Source organism: Sarcophilus harrisii, chromosome 2 (assembly GCF_902635505.1).
Source record: "Sarcophilus harrisii chromosome 2, mSarHar1.11, whole genome shotgun sequence".
Classification (NCBI taxonomy): Eukaryota; Metazoa; Chordata; class Mammalia; order Dasyuromorphia; family Dasyuridae; genus Sarcophilus; species Sarcophilus harrisii.
The window spans coordinates 40,189,821-40,203,994 of NC_045427.1; the positions used below are offsets into that span (position 1 = coordinate 40,189,821).

General features: G+C 38.6%; 1 protein-coding gene across 1 annotated transcript in view; it reads right to left on the minus strand.

Moving 5' to 3' along the window:
• Positions 1 to 14,174, minus strand: part of CFDP1 (craniofacial development protein 1) — a 158,414-nt gene that overhangs the window by 13,231 nt on the left and 131,009 nt on the right. Inside the window, exon 6 of the mRNA XM_003758558.4 lies at positions 4,974 to 5,132. Coding sequence (XP_003758606.1) covers positions 4,974 to 5,132 — 159 coding nt within the window. The remainder of the gene's footprint in view (positions 1 to 4,973; positions 5,133 to 14,174) is intronic.

A 14,174-nucleotide genomic window follows, 5' to 3' on the forward strand; every position in this document is an offset into this window, starting at 1 on the left:
AAAGTAGTCGGATGGGTGTGGAAAATGAGAGCAGAGGACCCCAAACACCCCCACGCTGTGGCTACATGGCTGACATTTTGCCAGTATCCTTTGTTTATACTTTTCTTGACTCTCTTTCCCAAAGAATCATCTTATTATAAAGTTTTTTTTTTTTTTTTAGGAAAGAAAAAGAAGAAAAAATGCATAAAAATCAATCCACATCCCAACAAAAGAACAATCTGGTCCTTCCCCTCAACACAGGGGAAGACTCTTCTCAAACCTTGGCTTTGAGGTGCTGGATCGTCCACAGTCCCCATGTGGGCTGTTTTTTGGCTCTGCTCATTTCACTTGCATTAGTATGTGCCTGCGTGCTCACCATCGGCTATCATCTCTAGCAGGAGAGTAAGATTCCTGGCACTGCAATACTCTGCTCCTTCCAGCTCAGTGCATGTTCGAGGGCCCCATATGTCACCCTATTCTCGGGCCTGGCCCAGAACCCTTCCCCCATTCAGTCACATCACTGCACTTCTGGAAAGAGGACCCACCTCCTGTGCAGTAAGAGGATGCCATTGGCTGGTGACCAGCACTGCTGGGAGAGTGTCTTTCATTTCTAGACCCAACTTCAAGCCCATAACCTCCACAAGGCCTTTCCAGGCACTTTAGTTATCAGTTCTCCCCTAACTCACACCTCCCCTCCCCAAATGCTCATTGTATCCTTTGGATTTCATGATCTGTAACATATATTTTGCTTCAGAACAACGTGAGCTCCTTGAGGACAGAGCCCGTGTGGATTTCCCCTTTGTGCCTCCACTAGGCGCCCAGCACCCAGCGGGATCTCTCTTCTGCTCATCTCACAGTGCTCTGACAGCAAGGGGGGGCCCCTTGTACCCGAACCCCTCATCTCGTCCCCTCTGGTCTCTTCTGGCAGACTGCTCTGTCACCACTTCTCTTTAATCTTTAGACTTTTTAATCTTCAGGCTACCACTGGCTCCCTCCCTCCTGCCTACAACCACATCCGGGGCTTCCCTGTCCTTAAAATGCTCACTGGATTTTACCGTACCCACTAATTATCATCTTATATCCCTCTGCTGTTTCTTAGCTAGACTCCTGGAAAAAGTGGTCTATGTTCTTTGCTTCCCTTTGCTCTCCTCTCACTCTCTCCTAAATACTCTATAATCTGGCTTCCTCACCATGAAATGGAAGCTGCTCTCCCATGATAGTCCTAGAATAGTCTCCCTAGGACTACCACTACTGAATCAAACTTACTATTCTAGACTAATTGCTAATTACTACTTAATTAAGCACACTGTCTGGAATGGATCCTGCCAGAGCAAAAACTGAAAAGCTGATCTACATAGAAGAAAATGAGGAAGAAGTATGACTATAGGACCCCACCTCCCCACTCTCCATCTCCTCATTCACAGAGGTACCACCTAAAGATTCATCAAGCTTTATTTCTTAAGCAATTTTCTATCACAAACCACATATGGACAAAGAGGGAGATCAGACTGGAGAAGGTTTACACCCAGCCCCAAAAAACCACTGCAGCTCATGGGACAGGAGTGCATATATCCCCTATTTTGGGGTAACCCTCAAAGCTGAAACCAAAAGGTTATAAGTGTGTCCAAGAGGGCCCAGGAGCAGCCCAAACTAGGACCACACTGGCACAGATGAAAGAGGTTGTCATTATGTGGTGACTGCTGTATAAGTTATCTGTTCTGATTTTTAGGGTGGGGTGGAGCCAAATACAGGATTAAGGACAGACACCCAGCTGAACTCTCTCAACATTCCCCTCTAAAGAGCTTTAAAGTGATGCCTCAAATCACACTGTGGAGTGGCAGAGTCAACAAAAGGTTGGAGTAAGACATTTTTCTGGCCTAAGAACACTTAAGAGATCATCAGATGTCCGTGATTAGGTGGAGGCCTGCCTGGAGCCCACACACAAGACTGAAGCAATAACAGTGGCGGTAGCAGCAGCAGCTTTGGGAATTCGGCACAGAAATGGTAAGGTATCAAACAAGTAGTCAGAGTTTTCAGAGAACCCCTTGCTGGCTTAGATATAGTTGCCACTGACTGGCAACTCTATTGCCTCAAAGCAGTTGTAGGTCTCAGTTCCAGGACAAAAAGGAATTTTTGCTTGCAGCTGCAGAGAACAGAAGCTCTTCTAGGTAAAGACCAGGGACCACACCTCTCCCAGGGTTATACCACCATGGAAGCACCAAAGACTTGCAAACATCCCAAACTAGCTCTGAAAACATCACCACAAAAAAAAAGCATTAAACTTGGGGACAGTTCTTTGCCACCCTCAGGTGAACAGAAATAGTTTTAATATAAAGTTCAAAGTCAAGAAATAGGCTGGAAAAATAAGCAAACGACAACAACAAAAGAACCTGACCATTAAAAAACTACTACAGAGTCAGAGAAGACCAAGACATAGTCAGAAGAAAACAACTATGAAAATAGGAGCAACAACAAAAAAGCTTCCAAGAATAATGCTAATTGGACTCAAGACTAACAAGAGTTCCTGGAAGAGTCAAAAGAAAGGGATAAATGGCAGAGGAAAAATTGGGAAAAGATATGAGTGATGTAAAAAAAAAATATGAAAAAAGAATTGAATAATGAAGAAAATAATACCTTAAAAAATAGAATTGGTCTAATAGTAAAAGAGGTACAAAAATTCACTAAAGAGAACTCTTCAAAACACAGAATAGGCCAAATGAAAAATGGGGTACAAAAGTTTCATTGAAGAAAATAATTTCTTAAAAATTAGAACTGGATAAGTAGAAACTAGTAACTCTATGAGACATAAAGAAACAATAAAACAAAGTCAAAAGAATGAAAAAAAATTGAAGAAAATATGAAATGTCTCATCAGAAAAACAACTGACTTGGACAAATAGAGGAGAGATAATTTAAGAAGAATTGTACTATCCCAGAAGTCACAATCAAAGAAAGAGTCTAGACATCATATTTCAAAAAATTATCAAGGAAAACTGCCCAGATATCTTAGGTCCAGAGGATAAAGTAGAAGTGGAAGGAATACAATAATCACTTCCTCAAAGAGATACCCAAATGGAAACTCTTAGGAATATTATTGCCAAATTCCAGAGCTCTCAGGTCAAGGAGAAGATATTTCAAACAGCTAAAAAGAAACAATTCAAAATGTGAAGCCACAGTCAGGATCACACAAGATAAAGTGGTTTCTATGTTAAAGGAGCAGAGAGCTTGGAATAAAATATTCTGGAAGGCAAAGAAACTAGGATTAGAAGCAAGAATAACCTACCCAACAAACTGCGTGTAATCTATTGGAGGAAAAAAATGAATATTTAATGAAACAGGGGATTTTCAAGAATTCCTGATGAAAAGACCAGAGCTGATTAGAAAACCAGACATTCAAATGCAAGTCTATAGAGAATTATAAAAACAGCAAACATGAAGGAGTAATAATAAGGGACTCAATAAAGTTAATTTGTATAGAAGATGACATATATAAAACAGACTTCTGAGGAAGGACAGAATAAAAAGAGAGAAGAAATAGAAGAAAATGAGATGGAAGGAAAATATACAGTTAATAATCATAACTATGAATGCATATGGGATGAGTCTACTCATAAAACAGAAGCAGATAGAAGAATGGGGCAGGAACAGTATGTTGTGCACACACTTAAAACTGAAACATACGCATACTCAAAGTTAAAACAAAAGGATGAAGCGGAATCTAATATGCTTCAGCTACAGTAAAAAGGCAGGCAGGAGTAGTAATCACAAACTCAAACAAAGCTGATCAGTTCTATTTTAAAGCAGTAATTAGGGAAACTACATTATGCTAAAAGACACCACAGACAATAAAGTAATATTTATAGTAAGCTTCTCTGATAAAGGCTTCATTTCTCAAAGATATTCTGAGTTTAGAACTGTCAAATTTATAAAAATAAGAATCATGAAAAAGATGCTCCAAATCACTATTGACTAGAGAAATGCAAATTAAAACAACTCAGAGATACCACTTCACACATGTCAGAAATGACAAATGCCAGAACGGATGAAGGAAAAATAAGTATACCAAACACCAAAGACTTGCACACATCCCAAACTAGCTCTGAAAACATCACCACAAAAAAAGCATAAAACTTGGGGACAGTTCTTTGCCACCCTCAGGTGAACAGAGATAGCTTTAATATAAAGTTCAAAGTCAAGTAATAGGCTGGAAAAATAAGCAAACGACAACAACAAAATAACCTGACCATTAAAAAAACTACTACAGAGTCAGAGAAGACCAAGACATAGAGTCAGAAGAAGACAACTATGAAAACAGGAGCAAAAAAAAAAAAAAGCAGATCATTATCTGCTATTGGAGTAATAAACTGTTCCAACTATTCTGGAGAACAATTTGAAAGTATGCCCAAAGGTTTATAAAACTTTTGACCCAGAAATACTACCACTAGGTTTAGTATCCCAAAAAGACCAAAGAAAAAGGAAAAGGACCTAATGTACAAAAATATTTATAGCAGCTCCTTTGTGATGGTAAAGAATTGGAAATTAAGGGGATGTTCATTAAATGGGGAAAGGCTGAACAAGGTATGGCATATAATTGTGATGGAGTTTTATTGTGCCATAAGAAATGAGGAAAGGGATGATTCTTATATACGAACCCTATAGGAGGGTTTTTCCCTATCAGAGGGACAAAAGAAGCAATCTTTGCTTTTGCCCAGAACGACAGATATTAGAGAATCAGATTCTGCCAGATAAGTAAATGATGCCCTTTAGGAGATGCTATTTATTTTAGTGGTCAATAATTACAGCCTGAGCAAAACAAATGATACTCGACTAAACTTGAGAGAGTTTGGGCATCTCTTCCCCACTCTCGACACCTTTTAAGATGGCCAGGATGAATACACAAGGTTTCATTAAAAAACAAAAAATAATCATTCATCTTTCTTATCACCCTCTGAGTCGAGCCAGATTGCTGAGTCAGCAATCTGAAAGGTATCTTACCCCTCTTTTCCTCTGTTATGGATAGCCAGTTCTTCACCAATGCCCTCCTCCTCCTTGAAGCTCTCCCAGTCTAGTTTGGATTTCTCGAGGGTACTCATCTTCTGTTTCTTGGTTCCAATCTTCCCTAAAAGGCTGCTCATGCCACTGGGTCTTTTTAGCCTAAAGAAAGAGTCAAAACAAAGAAGGTTCCAGTGAAGAAGAGGTCTTGCCAATTCAACTCAAACACTTGTACAGATATCTGATTCATGGACAGAGAACCACATTCCCGGGCTCTTCTAGGGTAGAAGAGACTAAAAGCGATCTAGAGTTCCAATAAGGTTTTCTTTTTTTATAGCGTGACCAACTTTAGGGAAAGAAATCGCTTTTTCTTTAAAGCAGTGTGCTTGGAATGATCTTTGTAGCATCAGGTCAGAGTATCAGAATTGTAGCTAGAAATGAAGACTAAGGGTTGCAGGAGATACTTCTAGATACAAAAACAATGTCAGATCGCAACATTAAGGACTATTTACAATTATCTTAGAAAGATTCCTGAGTTCTCTCTTTAGGTAAAAGATATACCTAATTCTGAAAGCAGGGAATGCTTAGCTTATGTTCTATATACTGACTATGCTATCATTTGCTGTAGGAGAAACACCAAATGTTTTAATTGGCAGGTAGGATGTTTTCTACTCAAGTATAGCTGAAGCAAAGAAAAAACCTATAATGCAATTAGATGATAAAAATGGGAGAAATAGGCTTTGCAGGATCAGTGTATAAATAAGCTTTGTTCTGCATGAGCCAAAACAACACGCACCCACAATTCAAGAAAATGAAAAACAGAAGTCATTCTATCAAAGTGCTTCAAAGGAAGAACCAAGAAAAAAAGTTTAAAGTGTAGGGGGAAGATCTCAAGGGCTTTTTATAAAATTTTAGTACTATTCTTGCAGGAATCCCTTTCCAGTTTATCCTATTGTTCCCCAACCCCCAATCATCATCCATACTTTGAATCAGATAGAGCTCTTGCCCCTTTCAAGGCTGTCTCCTCGCCACATCTAGGATCACCCTAGCTCAGCCAGACTTATAACTGCTTAATCTCCTTTTCCCTACTATACATTTTCTAAAATTAAATTTTATTTTTTCAGTGAATACAAATTCATTTTCTCTTCCTTCCACCCTTAACAGGGAGGAAGGGGAAAAACAAAACTTTAACCTTACTATTCTTTATCGATTTCACTTCCAGGAGTTCAAAGGCAACTTCAGAAGCGAGTGACCTTGGGCATACAACTTCAACTTAAAATGGGAATAATAATAGTATCTACTTCCCAGGGCTTTTGTAAGGATCTCAGAGATGCTATTTGTACTGTACTTAGCACATAAAAGGTACTTAATAAATGCTTATTTCCTTCCTTTCTTTCCTTCTTCCTTGTATCAGGATAAAGCAGAATCCTTAAAGAATTGGAGATTGGGGGGGGGGGGGAGGAGGAGGAGAAGAGAGAGTTATATGTAAAGTTCTACTGACGACTGTCCCTCCAGCATTTGCTCCAGACCTGTGATTTCATGAGTGTCAGGAAATTTCTGTCTACAAATGGCACTCTGCCCCCTCCTCCATCTCCTCTGCCTTATGATGCAGATTCCCCATAAGTAATATCCGAGAGTGGTCTCTTAAACTCAGAGCTTAAGCGGCTAGACTAGCTTGTCCAGACTACAGGCAGGGCTAACTCCAAAGATGGTCCTCAGGCCATAAGGCCTCAATCAGAAAGCATTTCAAAAACACTTTCCCCATGTCTAACCCAATGTTAAGTGCTGGGGATACAAAAACAAACCAAAAAAGTAACACTGATTTCCAGAGGCTTACATTCTCTTGGGGAAGTATATAATAAATAAAGGGGGGCAGTTAAAGAGGGAAACAATGGGGATAGCAACTAGGAAAGGGGAGGTTAAAGAATTTGGAAAAGTCTCAGGTAGAATTCATGTTTGAGCTGCATCTTTTTTGTGTGGTAGTACTGTTTAATGATAAATTATTACACTAATAATTCAAAACTGATTTGTATGGACTTGATAGAATCGGGAGTGGAGAGAGTGCTGGGCTAATGAGGGGGAGAAGCTGAGTTCAAATCTAGTCTCATACGCCCACTACTTATATGAGACTTAATTTGTGGGTCTACTTGCCTCAGTTTCCTTATCTGCAAAAATGGAATAACAGCATTTGTTGAGCTGCATCTTAAAGGAAGGAGGGAAAGGGATCTATATAAAACAGAGGTGTGTGTGTGTATGGGGGAGTGTATTACCAAGCATAAAGCAGGGTCAGTACAAAGCCATGCCTACAGAGATGGAGTGTCATGTGTTAGAGAGGAGAGGATGATTTGGATGGATTGTAGAGCATATGACTGACAGGGAGGAAAGCATAAGGAAGGGGCTAAGTTATGAAGAACGTTAAAGGACAAATGCAGGACTTTATATTTTAGCCCAGAAGAAACAGGAATTATGTGAATTTACTGAGTAAAGGAGTTACATAGACCTAGCCTTTCAGGAAAACCCTTTTGGCAGCTGTGTGAAGAATGGCCTTGGAGAGGGGAGACACTTGAGGCAAGAGCAATCAATTATGTAGTCAGTGTAACAGTGTAAAAGAGAAGTGGTTAGGATCTGAACTAAGGTGGACACTCATGAGTAGAGAAAAGGGGTTGGATTTGAAAAGTGTTGTGGAGACAGAAATGGCCAGATCTAGTAACTGAATGGACATGGGGGATGGAAAAGGGGGCAGGAGCAGATGCTAATGCCCAGACTGATATGTAAGCCTGGAGGAAGGTGGGGCCCTCAACAGAAATAAAGATAGCTGTCTGAATGTGACTAATGACTGTATGGATGGGAGGGTGCCTACTCTGAAGTAAGAGGCTGCTTTACATTTCCTTTACGTTATGCTATGGATTCTGCACATAGCAGACACTCAAATAGACAACCATAGGACTCCAGCTCATTGCTAACTAAATAAATCAGAATCTGGGGATTCCTACAGGGCAAGTGAACCCTCTTTTTTGCACTTTCTGCAAATTCCCACTTATTCTGAAAGGGTTTGCCAATTTATTCAGATTTCAACATGGCTGTGCTACTCAGTAATGCCCACACACAACCTGCAGTTCCTCCAAAATCCTTATACTATTGCACCTGCTAAGGAAATATCTTTTCAACAAATCATTTTGAAAAGCCCAGGAAAAAAATAATTTTGCTACAGAGCAGAGAGAGGGCTCCCAAGAATGGAGGAAAATAACCCTCTTTCACCCTACAAAATTCACCTATTTGACTGTACTTTTTGGGAAAGCTTCCCATTCTGTTTTCACTTGGTCATTAAGATGGTTTATGTTTCTTTAATTTGCGAGTCTCCAAAGAAAAATAACCTGCCATTTATTTGATGCTAAATCAAGGAAGATGACATGTTTATAGGAACAGCCTGGAGACTTACAGCATGAATGTGTCATTGTGACAAAAAGATCAGCAGCTTCCTCTTAGAACATGGTACACTAGTCCCTTGAAGGTTTTTATGCACTCAGATTTTTCTTCCTTTCCCTTAAAGATGAGCTCTAGATGCTGGGTTCCAGGTATATGATTCCTAGCTGCAGGTCATATAACTTCCCACTTTAAGTTTTCAGAAGGATGTAGAATCAATTTTTACATATGTTTTGTTCTGGCTGCTTCAGTCTAGCAAGAGGATGGCTGTGACAGAGACATATGTCTATGTATTCTATCACGTGTGCTGGCAGAGTCATTTAAAGGGTATCATTTAAACAAGTTTCCCACGATGCATATTTCCTACATTAAATATACCACTCTGAGTTATCCTGTCTAAAGAAAGCATTATTTAGGAATAGAATCTCATTTGTTCAAAAATTATGAGTAAATAGAAGGAACTAAATCATTAATGTTTTAACATAGAAGGCAAGCTCTCTGCTTTCAATGTCATTCATTCACTATCAGGAGAAACAAATGGTCATTGTGTACAGTACATTAAAACTGGGCAAGGATTAAGGTTTAGACTCTTAGAGGAGAGTTTGTGCTATTAAGAACTTGTATAGTACCATGGCATCCCACTATCAAGATTGCTAACTTTTACTCAGTTATTGCCTTGGAAAAAATCTGATTCTATTCACTGAGAGCTTTTTCTCCCCACCTCTATACTTCAAATGACCTCAGCAGTATTCCCCCTTTCTTCCACTGTTTCAGTCACCAAGGAGGCAATGGCCCAATCCCTGCTTAGAAGGGCGCTCCTTTTCTTGTACTTTAGAACTGCTCTAGAACTCATCTCCTCACTCTCTGAGGAGTCTGTCCTTTTTATCAACCTTCTCAGTGATGACATTTCAATTTTTTGATTAATATAATGATCCAAGACAATTCCAAAAGGCTCATGATGAAAAATATTATTCATCTTCAGAGAAAGAACTAATGAACTGAATGTAAACTGAAGTATAATTTTTATTTTTAATTTTCTTGCAACATGTTTAACATAGAAATACATTCTGCATGATTTCACATGTATAACTGATATATTGCTTGTCTTGTCTCAATGGTTGGGGAAGAAGTTAGAGGGAAAAAGAGATTTTGGAAACTTAACATAAAAAAGTTAATGCTAAAAATAAGCAGTAAATTTAAAAAAGAAAAAAAAAAACCTACCCCCACTTTCTCACCTCCTTCTTATTTCTCAGCCCCTTGCAATCTGGCTTTCATTCCCACAACTTAAAATTGCTCCCTCTGAAGCCACCAATGATCTTTTTCTTTCTTTTTTTTCTTCTTATGACTACATTTTATTTTATTTTTTAATTAAAGCTGTTCATTTTCAAAACATATGCCTAGGTAATTTTCATCATTTACCCTTGCAAAACCTTGTGTTCCAAATTCTTTTTTCCTTCTCTCCTCCCCTCCCAGATGGCAAGCAATCCAATATACTAAACATGTGCAATTCTTCCATACACATTTCCACAATTAAATGATCATTTTTCTTGATAGTTTTTGTAGTTATATCACAGTGATTTCCAAGAATATCCTTTTCTCTCTTCCACACTGCCGATTTTTGAGAACTTTTTAAGCGTGTGCAGCTTTCCACACTCAAAGCTCTCAACCTCTGTCTGGCCTCCTTGAGCCTTTAAGAATGCCAAACACTCAAAAGAAAGCAAACATACGCTCCCAAACCAGAAAATAAACAAAAACAACACAATATGCCTAAAAGACCTAGAAATTAAGAAATAGGCAGTACTATCCCTTATTTGATTAGAGCAAAGCTTGCTCCTTCACTAATCTGATCTGTTTTTTTTTTTTTTTTTTTAAAGTCCTGTAGGCAAGGAAAAGGATCTGTGGCAATGTAATTATTTTAAATAAGTGCCTTTATAATGAAAAACAAACTCCCAAAATGAACAGTTGTTGATTGTAAGGGAATTTCTCCCATTTGTTTACTTTGCTCTCTCCTGATCTGCAGTGTTACCACAGACCCTATTCTCTGATACTGTTATTTTCCAAAACAACTCTGTATTGTTCCATGGTTCTTAGACATGTTCTGGCTCCTACTGTTTATAACTATAAGGGGCACAAAACTTAGAAATTTTAACAGTCATGATGTCAGGTGCTAAAAACAATAACTTTATTGATACAATAAGGGACAGCTCCATGATGCAGTGGACAGAGAGCATTTTGCCTGCAATTAGGGAGATCTGAGTTCAAACCTGGTCTTGGACATTTACTAGTGGAGCAAGTTATTTAACCTCTATTTGACTCAATTCCTCATCCGTAAAATGGGGATACATTGGAGAAGGAAATGGCAAACCACTAGAGTATTTTTGCCAAGAAAACCCCTATGGAAATGGAGCTGGACACAACTGAACTACTCAATAACAATGACAACAACAAGAGATTATAAGAATGCTGAGTATGGCTGCTGATGAAGGTTATGGAATTTCTTTTTCCTATTTTTTTTTAATGAAAGGCCTTATATCCCAAAAAGATCTTAAAAGAGGGAAAGGGAGTTACATGTGCAAAAATGTTTGTGGCAGCCCTTTTTGTAGTGGCAAGAAACTGGAAACTGAGTGGATGTCCATCAGCTGGATAATGGTAATAAATTATGGTATATGAATGTTATGGAATATTATTGTTCTGTAAGAAATGATCAGATGATTTCAGAGAGGCCTGGAGAGACTTATGTTAACTGATTCTGAGTGATATGAGCAGAACCAGGAGAACATTGTTCATGGCAACAACAAGATTATATAATGATCAATTCTGATGGACATGACTATTTACAACAATGAGACGATTGAGGCCAGTTTCAATGATCTCATGATGAAGAGAGCCATCTATACCCAGAAAGAGAGTGTGGGAATTGAGTGTGGCTCATAACATAGCATTTTCACTCTTTTTGTTGTTGTTCATTCACATTTTGTTTTCTTATTCATTTTCTTTCTTTTTTGATTTGATCTTTCTTGTGCAGAAAGATAATTGTATAAATATGTTTACATATATTGGATTTCATGTTATACATTTAACACGTATAACATATATTGGATTGCTTGACATTGGGGAGGGGTTGGGGAGAAGAAGGGAAAAATGCAAGACTACACAAGGATCAATGCTTAAAAATTATCCATGTATATATATATATATATATATATATATATATATATATATATATATATTTTTTTTAAATTTAATAGCCGTTTATTTACAGGTTATATGTATGGATAACTTTACAGCATTGACAATCATGCATATGTTTTGAAAATAAAAAGCTTTAATAATAAATTAAAAAATATTAAAAAATTAAATAAAATGAAATGAAAGGCCCATTTTAGATCCTGGCCAAAAGGGTGAGAAGACTACTGTGCACGATCACATGGCTAATTTAACAGTAGAACCCAGTTTTTCTGACTCTCAGTCTGATATGTTCTTTCCCCTATACAACACTGCCCCCCTAGAGGAGATGAACTTTGAGGATTTAGAACAAAAATCCTTTGAAAAAGCAATGTAATCACCCTAGTATATGTCGTTTGTTTATGAGGCAGAATTGTTTCTTACTGTAGCTCATTGAGGGAACACAGATTCACAGAAAACTGTCTAAAAGCAGTGCTATGGCAGAGCCAGTACTATTGTTCTCTCAGACATTTTTCTATATAGAGCACATATTTATGAGGATAAAGAGTAAAACCCAAGTCAAAACATCTGTCCCACTTGATTAAGTCTTTATGGTAATTCATAAAAAGCCCAAAGACAATAGAGTGGATTGCCAATTAATCAATTAACTAATCAACAAGCATTTATGAAATGCCTATTATATGCTAGGTGCTTCAATACAAATACAAAGGTCAGACAGTCTCTGGTACTGAAAGTTAGCCCAGGAATAATGGGAAATTCTCAAAAATGAAATTCCAAGGACACAAAAGGAAACAATTTCATGATAAGGAAAAATGGGATTTGTATGAGGCAACAATGTAGATGTACTGTAAAGTCACCAAGAAATGTGCAAGGGAAACAAGATAGGTAAAGTTATAGTTCTATAATTATAGTGTCAGAAACAAACTCAGAATGAGTTGACGTTGGCAAGAAAGGCAAGGATAACAAAAAGTTTTAAAAAATAGCTCTAGTGTGAAAAAAAGGAGGATCAAAGAAGGAAACAGACCTGTGTTTGAGATGTATGGGAAAATAAGTGACAACTGAGAGAAGAGAGAGTTGCCCAATTCTTAGGCTGTTTCTGTTTTCTCCCATAGCAGAGCAACCAAGGCAATAGAACAAAAATGACTAAGAGAGTTGACACCCAAGATAAGTAAGAGAAGAAAAACATTCAATTGCTCTTAATGAATTCAATCCACTTGGCTCAGTGACATCCTTAATTCTTGAAGGAACTGGCAGATACAGTTATAGCAATGGGATATCTGAAAGGTGATAGAAAATATCCCCAAAAGATGAGAGAAGGGAAAATGAACCAATTTCCAAATAAAGGAGAAGAGCTGCTATTAATGTCCTGCAAGTTTGACTTTGATTAGTGTCAAACTCTAGAATGATGACCACTGAGCAAAGGAAGCAGTTATGACAAAAGGCCAGCAGATTTCCCCAACAAGAGCTCATGTCAGATTCAATTATTTCCTTTTTTGATGGATTAAATTAGATAAATGGGGAAATGTGTGGTATCATTGACCTAGATTTTAGAAAAGTTTTGACAAAATAATCCATGCTCTTTTTGTGAACATAATGGAGAGATGGGGATCAAAAAGATCATACCATCAGATGGATTCAGAACTGTGCTCAAAGAGTAACTGTTCAGGGTCTGCTGTGGCAGAAGGTCTCCAGTGGCTCTATGGCCTAGGCAGCTGGGCTTGACCAGGTGCTGTTTAACACTTATTTCTTCACTGATTTGCATCAAGGCATGGCTTCCCTGTTCATCAGATGTGCAGATGGCAGCTAAGCTAGAAAGAATCGCTTACACAGTGATGACAGAGCCAGGATCCAAAAGGACCTTGACAGACTGGAGTACTGGACTGAATCTAACAAGAAGAAATTCAGCAGGGGTAAATGTCAAGTCTTGCACTTGGGCCCAAAAGACACCTCCACAAGCACAAAGTAGGGGAGCTATGGCTAAATAGCAGTTTCTGCAAGAGATCTGGGGGTTTCAGTGGATTTGTCAGCAGGGAGATATGGCAGCCCAAAGAGCTGCATTCAGAAGGCCACAGCTTCTAGAAATGCAGGGATGGCTATCCTCCTGCTCTCTGTCTTTCTCTGACCTCATCTGGAGCACTATGTTCAGTTCCTAGCACCAGAGGTGAAGAAGAAAATGGATAAACTGTCAGTTTATCTAGAGGAAGGCAATCAGGACATTTGAGGATCAGTTGAAGGAACTGGGAATGTTTCTCCTACAAAAGACTCAATGGCTGGAGCCTGAGTAATAGGTCAGATTTCTTGTTGGCCCTCTGTGGGCCCAGTGAAGCTATTGGGTTGAAGCTGCAGAGAGTCAAAATTAAGCTTCTTGATGAGGAGAGCTGTCCAAAAGTCTTGAGAGGTGTTACCTCTTTTGGGCTCCTCATAGTGAAATGAGATGGCCACCAAGGTTCCTACTGATCGAGATGAGGTGAGATCTTTCAAGACAGTTGTGAAAATTGAGTAAGGCTTCATCTATTTCTGAGTTGGAGTAGGCCTGAAGGACTTTAATAATCAAGTCAAGGGCATACTTAAGTCCCCTCCCTGCTATCCCCTAAG